Source organism: Nannobrachium achirus (assembly GCF_963921795.1).
Source record: "Nannobrachium achirus genome assembly, chromosome: 13".
Taxonomy (NCBI): domain Eukaryota; kingdom Metazoa; phylum Chordata; class Actinopteri; order Myctophiformes; family Myctophidae; genus Nannobrachium; species Nannobrachium achirus.
The window spans coordinates 45,223,341-45,241,070 of record NC_137833.1 but is presented as its reverse complement, the minus strand read 5'-3'; the positions used below and the strand labels follow the sequence as shown (position 1 = coordinate 45,241,070).

The window sequence follows — 17,730 nt, the reverse complement described above, 5'->3', positions numbered from 1 at the left end:
TGAAAGTACAAAAGTATTAGATCAGATTAGATTATACATTTAGACTGTATTGTACATCAGCCAGTCGTATTTGGTGAGGGTAGCAAACCGGCTGCCTTGTTGCGGTTCTGCTATGCCACAGACAACCTCCTGCTCTTCGTAGAAAATGCAGTCTCGCCCCTTTGGCTCCTCTCTCCTTGCTGGGTCATTGTTTAGTTTCTCCCTGTACTTTCTCGTTCTCTCAGCACTTGTCATTTTCCAGCTGACAAAAGAAAATGGAATGTATAATTTAAGACAAAGAGAAAATATTGTTTAGATTGAAACAATATGTTAAGGTTTCTGTGAAGGGGTTTCTGCTCTGTCTGATGAATTTGAAGTATCACTGAATGAAGCTAAATTACATTTTATGTAAAAATGTTTAAAACAAATGTTTAAATGTACAAAAGAAACATGGAACTTTGTTATTTATTGTTATATCTGTAGTTAAATACAGTATAAATCATATGGTGTGACAATCAAGTCATATGGTGTGACAAGCAGACATGTCACACCATTATGATTAAGTGTCACACCATATTACGTTTTCTGCATTTAGGTTTACCTTGAGGCTACTATGTACACATTAGCATGCTAACAGCATGCTAGCTATAACAAAGCAACCTAGATCTACATGGAAATATGACCAAAACTTCAAATAACTTAAGCTTTTTTTAATGAAAAGGTGTCACACCAACAGACATCCAAAGTGGTGAGTTTGTCAAAGTTTCAACAAGATGGCATTTCATGAAAATGTTAAAATCATAACTCACCTCAGACACCTGTCTTGCAGTTGTGCTGGGAGTGCTGAATAGCCTTACAGAAGAAGGACCTCTCTAGCCAATAGGTGTCCAAATAATTGCCTGTTTAATTTGTCCAAACTAGTGTCACACCAAATGATTTTGGTTTGGGGGACAAAATGTTTTTGATCAGAAATGACTGAAAACATTATGCTTTGACTTTGAAAAGATATAGGCTCACAAATAGACATTTCTTTAGCCTAAATTCATTTTCAAATGATTTTTAGCAATTATTTTTCTTAGTTTTATTCAAGTTCCCACTTTGAGAAACAAGGTCAGGACAGTCACACCATATGAGTTTTGCCATGTTTGGTTGAAAATTCTGAAGAAATGAGGAATGAAATGTTTTAATCTTGAGTAAGTTCACATAAAGCTTAATGTCCTGCACAATATTCAGAAGGTTTTTGACAAATATATTTTTTATTTATACATGTTTGACACCGAGGACAGCGAAAACGTTACGTCACGTCACCCACCCTTATTCGTTTTCTGTTGGGAAATAAAAGCTAATAATCTTATTTTGGAACGCTGTTTCTGCCTTTAATTACAATGGCAGCACTGATAAGTTTAACACTAACAAATAGGTTCAGGGACGATTTATGGAATATTTACAACAATCCATCTGAAAGGAAAACTGCACACAAGACAGAAGGAGATACTGATATGATCGATGAAGGCTTACACATGCTGTTTCTACAACGGTAAGCGAAAGGCTGTCCTTATAAAGTTTCCCATAGCATCTGGCTAGTGTTAGCTTCAGGCTAAAGGTGGCTTGTTTAAGCCATTGGTTCTCAAAGTGGGGTCCGGGGACCTACATGGGTCCTTGAGGGAGTTCCAGCCCAGGGAGTCCCCAGCTAATTGATAGTTAGGAACCAAATGGACCCTTATGGGTCTGTAGAGTGTACACAATTTAAATGCACCCCCAGCTAAATGCTAGTTTGGAAACAAATGGACCATGGGTCTGTAACTCTCACTGTGTACAGTGAGAGTTAAAATTAACATTGATTTTACAATATAAATTGGGGTCAGAGATAGAATAAATGGGGGTCCATTGGCTAATAAGTGTCCATTTGGGGGTCCTTGACATGAAAAAGTGGTGAACTTGGTGGGCGCTGGTTTAAGCTTCGCTTGTTTAGCCTTGGATCAAGACAGTCATAGGTCAGTCTTGTATCGAGGCTGGCTATGGATTGTTATGAGTAAAACATGATTTTATTTTTTATTTTTTTTGATGGGAGAACGGATGCTGGTCGTTCTCAGCAAGAGTATGTCAGTGACAGAGGTTGGTTGTTTGCATTGAGAGGCGGCCGACGTCACAAGTGAATGCTTGGAATTGGAAATTAACAGTACAGCACCTTAATATACATATTTCTTATATATGCCTACTCTATGTACAGTATACAGTATATATGGACATTAAACATTTGGCCATTGCTTAGAAAGAGAGTACCAGTCATTTGCATATAAAGCTATTAAGTCGTTTTTCTTTATTTTGTTTGTAGGTATACTTTTGCCTTCTGTGTGTACTGTGCCTGCATGCCTATGAATAGGATGGGGAAGGTGTACACTACTGTATTTTAACATCATATGGTGGTACTTGGAGAGAAAAATATTGTCTTGAGTGGTACTGGTAAAAAAATAAGGTTGAGAGCCTGATCCAACCTATTTTCTGAACATGCAGTATTTTGTGTGAATTACAGTATGTGTACAAGTGGTGTTATCCAGTATGCAAATCTTCAAAATTAGATATTTTATGATAATACTGTTATCAGTCATAATAAATCGAGTTTTGCTTAAAAGTAATCCAAAAGTAACTGAAAGTAACCAGTAGTTACTTTTTAAATTGTGGTAATCGGATTACGTTACTGACTACACTTTTTTGCAAAGTAACTTGTAACTGTAGGGGATTCCTTTTTAAAAGTAACCCTAACAACCCCACTACAAACAGGCAAAGCCACATGTGGGACATACTGTATGTACAAACCATCAAGGCCACATGTACAGCCATTTGGATGTAGGCCACGCTTCAGAGCCCGGACAGCTTTTGGGACCGGACATTTTTTGGGAACCGGACAAAGCCAGATGTTGGAGCTTAGCTCCTGTTCGAGGAGCACCGCACAAATCACAATAGTGTGAAGTGAGCTGTGTTATTTATGAGTTAATTTCATCAAGCGTCCTCATAGCCGTGGGAAGAATACATGTAGGTGCTGCAGAGTACCCCCTAGTGGTGGTTTTATGTTTAGGACCTAATATTATTTCTGCTGAATTCTTGTGTTCTGACTTGCCACCGCTGCCCGCCGCTGCTTTGCCAGTGTGCCACTGTTGTATATGTGTATAATTGCGACCGTCAGGTCGCAGTTACTATCAAAACCTTGACCAGCTGTCTGTCTGTCTGTCTGTCTGTCTGTCTGTCTGTCAGTCTGTCCGTCACACGTCACACGTCTCACATTTGCCCTGCTCATATCTCCGCAACCGTTGCCCCCATCCATGCCAAATTTTGCACACACACTCCTTGCCTGCCAAACCACAACCTTCACCCATCAATACTCACATGGCCCTCTTCTAGCGCCACCATGAGGCCCATTCTTGCAAAACACATTTTTGGACACTGCTCCTACAATCTTTGCCCTAAAATCATGCAAATCGGTACACAGTATGTCTACACTCATCTCATCAACATGGATCTGTCCCATTTAGCGCCACCTTCAGGCCGATTTTTTAAAACACATTTTTGGACACTACTCCTACAGATTTGGCCCTAAAATCATGCAAATCGCTACACAGTATGTCTACACTCATCTCATCAACATGGATCAGTCCCATTTAGCGCCACCTTCAGACCGATTTTTTAAAACACATTTTTGGACACTACTCCTACAGATTTGGCCCTAAAATCACGCAAATCGCTACACAGTATGTCTACACTCATGTCATCAACATGGATCTGTCCCATATAGCGCCACCATCAGGCCGTTTTTTTTTTTTTTTCAAACACATTTTTGCACACTGCTCCTACAGATTTTGCCCTAAAATCACGCAAATCGGTACACAGTATGTCTACACTCATCTCATCAACATGGATCTGTCCCATATACCGCCACCGTCAGGCTGATTTTTTCAAACACATTTTTGGACACTGCTCCTACACATTTTCCCCTAAAATCACGCTGCGACCTGACGGTCGCTTATCTCCCGATTAGGGAGTCTTACTGGTATGTTTCAAATCATCGCCTTGGCATAGCTGATATGCCAACATCTACCTATGCTTAGTTATTTGGGGGTATTTGTCCAATCCTAAGTTATGTTAGGCTATTTGATGTGCTACATTGCATGACAATTCTGCAATTAGGCCTATTTATATTAATAAAAAACAGAATTAAACCGATTATAAAATTAATTAAAAAACAGATTTTTTACAAGGGCGCACACGCCCGCTGGGCGTCCTGCTAGCCAAACACAGCGCGCCCTGCGAAGCATAGCCAATGGTAGCCTGACTGCAAGCGTCAGACTCTATCACACACTTCGTTTTGGGATTAGAGTCTGATCCTTCGGACAGAGATTCTACTTCAGCGGGGGCGGGCTGAAGCCTATTGACGTCACACACACACACATACACACACACACACACACACACACGCTTAGAGCCCCCGACGGCGACGTGGCGTGACATTGCAAAAATATGTTATTTCTCATAACATATAATATGACTGCATGTTTACGTTAGTGCAAAATGGTATTAAAACGTAATGAAACGGCACTATTGTATAGTTTATTAAAATAATTCGAGTCGAGTCTGACTCCGCCATGACAGTTTTCACGGACCAATCAGAGTCCACTAGAGGCTCACGTGGGCAGAAGAGCACCAATCAGAGTCCACTAGGGACTCTCACGTAGGCAGAACAGCTCCGAAGGGAGGGGGCTGGGGGGGGGGGGGGCTGGGACCGGACCAGCCTACCACGTGCCTCAAGTCTACAGCCCCGATTGGCCCATTCAATTCGCCCGCTCCTCGGACGAGCTTGAAATAAAATAAAATATCTCCGGGTTCAGTCCACACTACACACCACCCACCAACAGGGGGTGGTGATGTGCGGACTGATTTATCAGGCTAGGCCAATGGCACCCAGGGCGTACAACAAACATTTAGCTGTTTGTGCCAAGTTGTAGGCCATATCTAGACCAGATGTATTAGGCCACGCTTCAGGTTACTTAAGCCCTGGACATTTTTGTAAGACTCTGCCATTTTTGAACATGTTTTTCCCTTTGGTTCTTGACCGGACAAAGCCAGATGTAGGAGCTATAGCTCCTGTTCCTGGAGCACCGCTCCAAAATATGAAATGCTGTGTTAAAGAGAGACGGGGGCGAAAACATGTGTCATGTTGGCAGATTCTCATGAGTCATGACACACACACATGCAGGCACGCATGCTGTTTATCTGACAATACCGCTGGTTATCTGGCAATGCCGTTACTCTGGACATGGCAGTCAGTCATGGCTCTGTGCCTGGATGGATATAATGCTGTTGCAGGTTGCAAGTCACAACTCGTCTTTGCTTTGGTAGCTTTAGTTATCACCCCGCCTTTTAACCCTCAATAGGCTTAATAATGATCAGGTTTTGTTTTCAAATAATTGTAGTGGGGTAAAAAGTAGACAACAATATTATTTGCAGTGGTGGGAAAAGTACAACATATTTTTTACTTAAGTAAAAGTGTCAATACTGCACGGTAGAAATACTCTGTTACAAGTCTGGAATTCAAAATTGACTTGATTAAAGGTACAAACCTAATGGTAACCAAAAGTACCAAAATTCATTATGCAGAATGTCATATTTAAATTTTTCAAACGTATAAAATGTCTAAACATTTTGAAAATAGACAATTTACAAGCGTTGCATTATGAGATTTAGATCTGCTATTTTCAAATAGCCAAAAAATATAAGGTGTAATGTGGTTACCGGTAATATGTGTTTTGTAATAATCTACAAAGTAACTAAAGTTTTCAAATAATTGTAGTGGAGTAAAAATACAATATTTGCCTCTGAGATCTAGTGCAGTAGAAGTAAAAGTACTGAAAATTGTAAATACTCCAGTAAAGAAAAAATACCTCAAAAGTATACTCTATATGTACTTAGTTATTTTACACCACTGATTATTTGCTTCTGAGATGTAATGGATTAAAAGCATAATGTATTAAAACACATAAATACTCAAGTAAAGCAAAAGTACTTTGAAATAGCTCTGAAGTACATTACTTGAGTAAATGTACGTATAGTTACTTAGTTCCACCATGGATAGACTTACCCATAATCAGTAACACCTTCCCAGGCCCCATGTCAAAGACGGACCAGTTGAGCTCACTCAACTGCACTGTATCTAGTAGCCTAGAGATGGCCCTCTGTCAACCCTACAGATAAAATCCTCAACCTCTCTGCAGATACGGAGAGAAAGAGAAAGTAAAGTAAAGCAGATGAAGAAAAACAGGAATATGCATGGCACTCTGCCCAGGACTACACCTACCTCAGAGGTACTGTGAGAATCAGACCATCCGAGCAAACAGGTATGTCAGGCCTACTGTATCGGTTACCTGGAATAGTTGTTCTCAAAGTGGGGTCTGGAGACAGACAGGGGGTCCTTGAGGGGGTTCCAGGGGGTCCCCATTAAAACAAGTCTAAACAGTTTAAACATTTCAACGTCTACGTAAGCAATTTACCCCGAGTGAGAGGACATTATGCTCTGATAATGTCCTGTGTGAGGGGGTGATTGGACGAGGCGAAGCCGAGTCCGATAACACCCTCACACAGGACATTATCAGAGCATAATGTCCGACCCCGAGTGGTAAATAGCTTTTCTACCACTTTTTTCTGTATACATGAAAGAAAACACATAGTTGTAACTTGCAAGGATATTAAGTTACAATCATTATTGCCTATAAAACTTCCGCGACGACAGCAAATAGTTCCACAAACAACATCTTCTACTCACCACCAGATGACGCCAACTCCATGCAGAGAAAGATGTCTAGCATACAGCTAAGCTAACGTCAGTTAGAAGGACCGTTCCGGCCGTAAATAGAGGCTGTTCGCTTCCAGAAAGGCATAGGTTCAGAGAAAAGGGGCTTTAAAGTTGGCGGATTGCATTGGATCCAAATAAATCGGCGACGTCGTACGCACGTTAGTAAACATAGGACCGCTACGACCGTCATATGTTGGTTGGGGGAAAGGTGTTCCGACTACCTCCTGAAGTCCCCGGATGTACACTGAGGCGCATTGATCTCGTCCTCACACAACTGCGGCGGTTGTTCTGCCATAACCTCCGGAATTTAGCCAATCAGAATCCAGTATTTGAACATGTGACTAGAAAAAGTGGTAGAATCTGGATTTTGTGAGCATCCCCAGACAAAATGTTAAGTCGCTTGATTCAGTATTTAGATATATGAATTTTATCAGACAGGCCCCTGTCATACATTATACAAACCCATTGTAACTCCATTTTAATCAGGTTAGATGAGGTTGTACAAAAGGGTCATGCTAGATAGACACAACTCTCCCCCTGGTCTGGCTCCACCCCTCACCTGCTCCACTTAATCACACACCTGCTCACACTCACCTCATCAGTAGCCTAGCCCATAAATACTGACTTTCAGTGCAGTTTGGCAGTAGAAGCAGAGGTACCAACACCCCACAAGCTCTGTCCTGGAGGCACCCAAGCCTGTCAAATCCTGTTATGTGTATACCGAGTGAGTTGTACCTGAATGCATGTATTGCCCTTTTATTGGTTGTTGTGATAAATATTGCCTTTTGTTGGTGGTTGAGAAATGCATAATCCTGCCTTGAACTAAGCGTGTACATAGTCACTAGTCTTCTTGGGAATTAAGCAGAGTAAGAATATCTACCTTATTAGTGTATTTATTGCTGAAATGTTGTTTGTTTATGATGTTGAAATGTATGTATTAAATGTGATTATTTCTGTCTTTATAGAATAAAAAACTCAATGGAAACCTCCTCCTCTTCATTGCTTTCTAACTGAAGCACTCATGGTGAAGCAAACCCCCCTTACCAGCCCTGAACCCTAGTCAACAACCCTATCCTATTTTACAGAGGTCGAACCAATATCATGTTCCAGATTCACTGAAAACACAATAATTGTCCTTGGATCCAGTGACTGACATTGTTGTCCTTTTAATATGTGAGGGTGGCGTCACTGGCGTGTGTTCTTCAACTACTTTTTAAATATTAAATTGAATTTTATTTAAATTTTCTTCCAAATTATAAAAAGTGTTTGCCTGTTATGACATAATCCCAGAATTGGGACACTATAGGGTTCATGTGGTTAAATCTTTAATTGAGGGTATGTGCAGGATGTGTGCTGATGAGGCCAATAATGGGCCCAGTTCTGTACATTGAGGCTGGACATTTTGTCTTGGTGGAAGAAGTACTCGGATGTATTTGTATTTTTACTTGAGTAAAAGTAGCAAAATGTAATAGTATAGATTCTTAACTTTGACAACGATCATATAGCCTACTTTACTTTTGAACAGACATTTTTCCTACCTGAAAGCCCTCGTACCCATGCCCCTACACCCAGATACCACATCTTCTCATATTGGCAAGCTCAGTACATTTATATCACGCCTTTATCCATGGTGCTTTACATAGATTGTGCATTACATTCACCCATTCACACAAACACATTCACGTTCAGAGTCTTGCACAAGGACTGTTCGACACCAACTCTATGGTAGCCCGGGATCGAACTGGGAACCCTTCGGGAACCCTTTGTGTTCAACTCTACCCCTGAGCCATGCCACCCCTTCATACAGTACCTGCCTTTATACCCACGCCCCTACACCCAGATATATTCCCATCTTAGCCAGCAGTTCCTATACCTGAAATCCCCCATACCCTCCATCTTATGTACTGCTACCTGACCCTGTTCCTACTAGTTTCTATCTTTCCACTGCAGCCCTGTTGATGTGAATGGAGTATGTGCTCCCACCCCCACAGAGAATCACTGCTTGCCTCCTGTGAATTGTTTTATTTTAATTTTTTGTTTATTTTCTGTTTATTTTAGTTGTTGAGTGAGACAAAGTGACGTGAGTGAGATGGGGGAAAAAAGTATTTTTCTTTTTTCTTTTTTTTTTTTTTTACACAAAAAGGGGATATTTTTACTTGTGAACCATACAAATTGGTCCGCCCCACCCACTGCTTGGGAAATAGTACTGTAGATGGTGCATGCATTGCACGCAGTAATGCTGGCTCCCTACTGGTCATAATCTGTTTATGTCTGTTTACTGTTTATGCAAAGTGTACAAATAATTGTGTGAACATTTTAAAGGGTAAAAGTAGATTGGACAAAGGCCAGACCGGTGAGTGATATTTGTATATTTGTGTCAAATTCGGAGGCAACTGGTATGCTGGGGGACGGTGAACGCAAACACACTCAAAATCCTTGCTTTCCTGATTGAAGTAGGCTATTGTGATGGAATAGATCAGATCAGACACCAGTAAAACAGGGTTCCAACAATCAAGTGCCAAGGTTGGGCCATGACAATTGATTCTCCTGTGTCACTGTGATATGCACGCACGCACACACACTATAAGCCGATGACTTAAGGAGGAACTTTGTGTGATAATAAAGAAACTGATTGAGAAACAAACATATAAGTTAAACTGGAAAGATGCAATTGGAAATTACAAGTGTGGTTGCCTTAAAACGACTCACACTTGCAAATTAATAACATTTTACCATTTGAATTTTCCCCATTCAAGTCAATGGGGAAAATTAATTCACTTATAAATTAATGGCCATATATGGAGAACTCTGTCCGTCCTTTTCCCATTTATGCCCATATGGAGATCCCTGATGTCATCAATATTAAGCCATATCTTGGAATGCCCATATAAAGACGTACTGTGTCAGTCTCATGTGGTCTATGATGTCAGACATCTATGATATCAGTCATCTCCATATTTGGGAAAAGTTAACATTTTAATTAAAGTCAATGGAGAACATTAATTCACGAATAAATGTATATAAATTAAACTTATGTAACGTATCTGTCAGCAAAATGCACCCCTACGTGTCCCAATGAAGCTGGTAAATTTTACATATGGCCCAAGTGGGGGGCTCTCTCCATTCCGACATGTCGCCACCCCGACAGTGACTTCTTATTGTCGGAGTGGCAACACTTCCATAGAGGTTAAGGTTAGGGTTAGGGTAAGAGATAGGGTTAGTGTCGGAATGGAGACATGTCGGAAAGGAGACGTGTCGGAATGGAGAGATGCACCCGGCCCAAGTTCATGCCACCATAAACTGTGGGAGGAGTAGCAGAAAAAGAAAAAAAAAAGATGAAAGATGGATGGACTTGTAGATCTGTTGATTTGTTAATGATAGTCATGACTATCAATCGACAAATCAACAGATCTACAAGCTCACAAGATCTGTGAGCTCATGAATCAGCTATTTTAAAATAGCCGGGTTCAAGTGGTGAAACTGATTTTGATGCTAAATGGGAACCCCCTGGAACCCCCTCACGGACCCCTGGGGGTCCCTAGACTCCACTTTGAGAACCAATGCACTAGACTAGACTGGAAATTACCACCACCTTTACATTTTATTATAGGACGGTAATTCAAACAAGGCAAACTGAACAAGTCAATCGTTTAACGATAATAATAAAAGCAAGGCAGATTCTGAAGGAAATAAAGTGTTATATATGCCAAAATCAGTTATTTACAATACTGGTGATCGCACATGATCCAGTTTCATGTAGACGCCTGCCATGGATAAGATTTCACTTCCTTCTTTATTTTTTTCTCAGTTCACTATCAGTAAGCAATATGTAGTCAAATGATTTGTGGTTTGTCCATTTCACCATGCATCACCATATTGTTGATGAATAGACAAAAAAAAATCCCTTTCAAAACACATTTGTCTCGTGGCAGCTGTTCCCACACTCATTTTACTGATGTGTTAGCAGCAACCTACTAACAGTTAATTTACCTGGACCATTGATATTCTCCCAGGCTCCTCTAGTTTAGTTTAGTTTCATAGTTTAGTTTATCTGAAAAGTCATAACAAAAGTTAAAACTATTTGAGGATATGACAATAAAGTCCTCCTCATACATGGTCGTCATCATCATACACATATCAAATACATCTCATAACATGACAGACATGAACAATGAATGATGTACAATAAATAAACACATTATTTCAGACAGGACTAAATACATTTACACTATTCTAAAACCCACTGTCCTTTCTATCCTCACCTAAACGTGCACCTACTCTGGAACCTTAAATGTCTGTCTGTACGTTGGAAGTCAGCTTAACGTACATTTGCATACATTGCTGCTTCAGGCAATAATATCCAGTGGAACAGCCAGGTGTCAGTTAAGCTGTTATGCGAATCATCTAGGGAATTAACACAGGTGACCTGTGTTAATTCCCTAGATGATTCGCTGAGGTTCACATTTTAACCAGCAAACATCCCCCACCCACCCCCTTTTACTCTCATCTTGCGTGTGTTTTGCTGTGTCACTTTTCGTGTTTTTAGTTTTTTTTGCACTGACCAAACCTTTGTTTGGCTCTGCAATATTGGGTTGATTGGTAGTATTGAGTATTATTGCTTATGTTTGACATGGTGGTCGTGAGATTCTTGTGTAGCACTATAGCATCGACTGTTTAGATAGCCTACTTTTTTGTTTGGCAATGCATTGATAAGTTGTGCTTTAAGTATTGATGTGACACTGAGCGTTGACTGCTTCTCGACACTTTATGTAGGCCTATATATTCCTTGCTCTTTTCACTGTACACAACAGTATACTTTTTTCTTTTCATACTTCTCTGTAACTTTGTAACCTTATACTGCTTTGCTGCCTCTGGGCGACTGATTTCCCCCCTTTGGATAATAAAGGTATCTATCTATTTGAGGGTACAGGACAAATACAGCTGTATTACACTGCATTGATTGACAGGAAGCATGGTGCTCCTGCCCTGTAGGCCTGCAGGTAGAGAGTTTCTTGATGTACCACTCTCTCACCTGTAGAGGGCAGCATAACATAATTAAATGACAACAAATTCTTACTTTTCTTAGATGGAGATATTTCTCTGATCCTCCTGCCCTGCTCTCTGGGACATTCTACCAGACACGTACATTATCTGTCCTGACTGGACTAGAATAGAGGAAAGAATACAAAACATTACATGTCCTACACCTACACCAATGAAATCCAACATCTTAACCACTAGCCTAAATGGGAAATCTTCCTTGAATTGGGGATTTGTAGGCTTTTGGTCATCTACTGCTACATAATGTTGATTATATTTCTTAAAGGAATTATAGAACCATGTTAGATACAATCAGTGACATGCCTGTGACAGGGCCTGACATTTAAGGTGTGAAAAATGTATAAAATCTTTTATGATATGTATGTAATGAATATGTATTTTTCATAGTTCAACGTGTCCATATGACAAAAGTTTCCAGTGAAAAACCATTTGTCACGTCTGACACACCCAGCCCACCTGTCTCTCCATCTTTCTAGTTCTCTAGCTCTCTCTCTAATTGCAGGATTGGAGACAGGGGTACGAGCTAGGAGGCGGGGCAGCCAGGAGGTGGAGACAGCCAATCAAGGAAGTCTATAAAGCCTGAGTCAACGCTTCCTGTGCTGCCAGCTCTTCAGTCTCTGTTGCTCCAGTCAGTCATGTTCCACCCGGGCTAATTATTCTCAGTTTGTTATTCCAAGTACTTATATTTCTCTCCTTTGTTGCAGTGACCACCTGAACCCTGGAACCTCCTTGGCCTCCCTCGTCAACCTCTGCTGAGCTCTGCCTATTGTCTGTGCCTACCGGATCCCATGCATTCAGCTACACTCCAAACAGTATTGTGAATAAATTGACATTTAAACTGCAACTCATCTGCCTCTGTGTCTGCATCTGTGTTCAAAACATTACTTTGTGACAATTTACTTGTACAGTTTGTGAACAAAGATTCTGTACAACTTCAATATTTAAGGCACACATGAGCGCTCAGGTGAAAAACCCTTGACTACTTGTATAGTTTGTGAACATAGATTAAGTAAAACATCAAATCTGAAGAGACACATATCATGAAGACTCAGGGTGAAAAAAAGGTTTAAGGTGTAGGTTTGTTTAAAGTGCAGCAGTGGGTGCGATGGCGCATGCAGTCCGTAGCGCACTAGCGCTGTCGCCTCACAGCTAGAAGGTCTGGGTTTGATTCCTGCTGGGGATGCTGTGGGCATGTTCTCTCCTCTAGTGCCAATACACATCTGGGGATTATTGGCCTTTCTTTGTGGAGTTTGCATGTTCCCCCTGTGTCCCCTAGGGTAGGTACCCTCACAAAAACATGCAGTAATACTGGTCTCTATACTGCCTCCCCCTGGCCAGCTGGGGAGCCTGATGGAGGGGAAAGGAACTGGTTGGAATAACGTGAAACTGAAATTGCGCGCTGCTTTCATGATTTGAGGCATTTTGTTCAAAACGGACCAATCCTGCAAACGTGGCCAGGGACCTCTGGTGGGCCGCGAGGGTTTTGCAAGTGGGTCCCCAAATATTTGGCAAAACACTAGCCTTACATTAAGACGCGTTCTGCCGAGACTTTCGCATTGTGACGTTGGGGCGACGGCAGATGCGTCTTACCGACTAGTCAGACAGGTCGGGGGCATGGTCTGCAAAACTGCTATTGCGGCTCTACACATGCACAAATGCGAAATATAGCACACCGGACAAGTTCTGCAAGATGTATGCGTCAGGAAGCCTTGTTTAATGTTTAAGTCCGTATTTTTAAATAAAATTAGTTTTTACAAAGTGTTTGTTTGGTTTGGTTAAACATGGCTGCACTTATCACGTGACGTTCATCCATTCCCCCATTCGCTCATACAAGGACATGAGGTATGGAAGAATGCACAATAATGCTTCCAGCCAGCAACGGGCGCTGTTGCAGCTAACATTGTAGCAAATGAGGAAAAGCAGTACACTTGGTAAAAACTAATTTTATTTAAAAATACGGACTAATACATTAAACAAGGCTTCCGGACAAGTCGCATACATCTTGCAGAACATCTCCGGAAGCTATGTTTCGCATTTGTGCATGTGTGGAGCCGCAATTGCAGTTTTGCCGACCATGCCCCCGACCTGTCTGACAAGTCAGTAAGACGCTTCTGCCGTCGCCCCAACGTCACAAGGCGAAAGTCTCGGCAGAATGCGTCTTAATGTAAGGCAAGCAAAACACAAAGATTTGTATGAAAACACAACATTAATAAAAAAGAGAAAATGTATGTATGTACAGTATGTATGTACACTGTGGGGCACCCGTCTTTGTTGAGTGCTGCACGAGCACAATTGGCCCGTGTTTGGGGTAGGGTGATAAATGATAATGAGCATTATTGTATTTTGAGGTATTTGTCACTTTACTGTCATGATCTGGGGAGTGGGGACCCCCCCCAATCATCCCGCCCCCCCAGGTAGAGAACCAGTGTTTTACATGACCCCTGGTCACATTGCACAGATAGCCTTTTACGATGATGCACGAGGTGCAGCGTCACACCGGGTTGGCCTTGGGTCGACGGCACACACGTGACTCAGCCAGATTACACACGCCACGTGACGTGGTGTTATCAAACACGATGTAATGATTAGCCATGTGACACTATCTGCAGGGAGAGGGGAATCTACACCACAGCACTGTCACAGTGACCGACACAATGTGTCCCAAATACAGTCAAATCCTCAATGTTCGTTTAGCTCTGAGAGTTTGTAAATGCAACCAAATTAACTACACATTAATTAATCAATAACTATATGATATCATTATTCTTAATTGGACCATTTAGCATGATTACACTTTGTGCTTTAGCCTAAGTATATTTGTATCTTAATTCATACTTCATACAGTAAGATTCTCAGTGTCCATTTTACTTTTATGTAATCTACATTTGTATACTTTTGGTGATACAATTCTTTGGAGCAACTTGGTGAGCCTGTAGATCGGCTATTTTTGAAAATGTGTTTAAAGTATAAAATAGGGTGTAAGTGGTTAAAGCAGGTGAAGTTTTAATCTTTATTATTTTATTTTTTTACAAAACAAAATCTTTCATGTAATCACATTTTGATCTGCCACATCATGATTTCTTACTGTACCATCCATTATTCGATAAGCTCGGACAGGTTTTACTAACATGACTATTCATTATTGACTCACATGACTCTCACATGATTTCCGACAGCTCTGTAAATGAGAGGTTACACTGAATGTCACGAAAGTGTATCGTTTATTAAGGAAGTAACGATGTTGAGTTTCAACTTTATTGCCAAGCTTTTAGGTTTCGAGTCATGACGGGGTCAGATTGATTATGTCTAAATGCACAAATCTGATCTGATCACTTGCAAATAACAGTGTTGGCAATCAGTCCTATAAGATCAGATTTGAGAAACCAATTTCTTTTGCCTGCAGTTTAAAAAAAAAAGGTCATAGGCAAATGGACGTGTACGTACCAGGTAGTCTACAACTTCACTTTATATTCAAGGCCTTCTCAGGTGAAAGTCTTTTGAAATGGTTGTGGAATCCACTGATTTCCTAGGCGCGCTACAGACAGTTGCGAGAGCGAGAGCTATCGTGTCCGTATCGTCTCAGAATGAGGGGCGGATGGTCAATGAAGGTCACATGGTTTTTTGTCGTTGCCGTGTCTCTTGACCAAAAGACAGCCTTCGGTTGAGCAAGAGACACAGCAACGACATGAAATCACGACTTAGATAGAAAATGCATTGGACTACCCCTCCCCCCCTCATTCTCAAACGATACGGAGAAGATGTCTCACGCGTATGTCTGATTGCGGCCAAAGGAATGGTCTGTGTGACATGTGTCGAGGAATTCCGGGTCACTTTGTTTTAAAATATAGAATTATATTTTATTACATGAGCTCATGGGAGTAAGTACAATAGATCACTAATATAGGTCAGTGGTCAAGTATTAGTTCTCTGGAGAACACAGGGATTGGCCGTAGCGTAGTTGTAAACAGAGATATACAACATATGCAAAGATAAGAGAGGAGCTGGTGTCATAAAGCTAAGGTGTACTCAAAACAATTCAAATACCATGCCTGCCTTGTCTTGACTATATCATAAGGATACAGTATATAAGGCCATGGATGATTTCATAAGGCCAAGGATGAATGATTACCTAGAAGTGAATATTATTTGACACGTGAAATATAAATGGAGAGGGGGATGGGGGCGAGTAGATTGACAGTGGCAAAATGGCACTGTGTTAACATACCTTTTTTAAATTTGTCTTTTTCTTCCTCTTTTTAAACCAAAAACTAATGGCTACTTGTCCTATGTTAGTATGTTCTCGTTCAAACAAATAATGAAATGAACTATTTTGTTTAATTTGGTTCCATTTGTACCCTCTCAGAGCTAGAGACCCCTAATCTTCCACTTGGCTCCATCGGAACACTCTCTGAGTTAAGTTAACGCTCAGGATTTGAACAGTGTCGATGCTTCGTGACCTGATTGGGAAGTCAGATCTTATGAGGCTGAGAATGTAGGAGCAGCAGCTGCTGCTGCACAGGAAAGGAGGCCCCTCCAGCTACAGTCCTCCCAACCCCATTTCCTCTTTTGGTGAACAATCCACACACACACACACACACACACACACACACACACACACACACACACACACACACACACACACACACACACACACACACACAACACCAGTCTGGAGGGAGGGCTTTGAACTCGTTCAAAGTCCTCCTCTTTCCCTTTCCCTTAGTGTCACTCTCCTCTCTCACACAAACACACAAGGGTCTCTGGCCTAGTAGTCGGCTGGACTTTAGACAGGCTTTACTGTATACTCCCTCAGTTCGGAGTTCCAGCAGATTCATCCAGTCATTCTGGCAGAGACGGGGAGAAGATTTATTACATCTGTCGGTAGATGTGTGTGTGTTTGTGCAAGTCTGTGCATGCTGGTGAGGCAGAGAGTGGGCCAGTGAGGCAGGGAATTGCTTTATCATAGCCAGAATACCACTCTTAAGAGTAGAAAGAAGAACCAGGATAGAGGTTAAGCATTAACACTGCTCTTCAGACATCTCTGTTTCTCTTATTGTCTTATTATGGTGAGGTTTGGAGGTCTGCTTTCTGTTTAAAAATGCTCCATGGCTCAAAGTCCTTCGGGAGTGCTCTGATTTATTGTGGAGTGTGTGTGTGTGCGCGGGGTCAGGAGTGAGCGTGTGGGCAGCTGTCTGAAGCCGGAGGACAGTGAAGGCGACTGGTTGTACGGTCATCGGCGAGACAGTGAAGCCGTTCATCTGGGACCATGCCTGCTGAAGCCCTGGAGGAGTTCTGTGGTTCAGTCTTCTGGGTGAGTGGGTGAGTGGGCATGTGATGTGACCGGGGCCCTCGCTGTGGGAGATCAGTGGAACACTGTTCAGGGGCGTCACAAGGGGTATAGGAAAGTGGGACAGAGTTACTAGGGCCCAAGTTGGAGGGGCCCTAGTAACTTTAGCTATTGAAAAATAGCAGATATACAAGCTCACAGCGCGGCACCGAGTGCCGCGCTGCGAGCTTGTAGATCTGCTATTTTTGAAAAGTCGTGAAAATGTGTGCAAATCTTTGAATATATGTATTTTTTAAGCGAACATTTGTAACTCAAATTTTGCTTCTGGGGTGTCCCTGGAACTAAATATTTTGAGATGGGGGTCCGTGGCCAAATACATATAATTTTGGGGGTCCTTCACATGAAAATGTTTGACATGGAAACATAGGTTTCTTGCACACATTTTCACAATTTTTCAAAAATAGCAGATCTACAAGCTGTGAGCTTGTATATCTGCTATTTTTCAATAGTTAACATTCATGGGGGGCCCACAGTGAATCCTTGTACCCAGGGCCCAGAATTT

The 17,730-nt window shown here is 41.5% G+C and overlaps 1 protein-coding gene across 2 annotated transcripts in view; it reads left to right on the top strand.

The window, feature by feature from the left end:
* The first annotated feature begins 16,648 nt into the window (after positions 1-16,648).
* abcc2 (ATP binding cassette subfamily C member 2) overlaps positions 16,649-17,730 on the top strand; it is a 53,706-nt gene continuing 52,624 nt past the window's right edge. Inside the window, exons 1-2 of one of the 2 annotated variants that reach the window (XM_080740981.1) lie at positions 16,649-16,947; positions 17,052-17,192. In XM_080740981.1, the coding sequence (XP_080597107.1) occupies positions 17,148-17,192 (45 nt within the window). In that variant the 5' untranslated portion in view covers positions 16,649-16,947; positions 17,052-17,147. Of the gene's footprint in view, positions 17,193-17,730 lie in introns of both variants that reach the window. The other variant, XM_080740982.1, reaches the window with a different exon arrangement.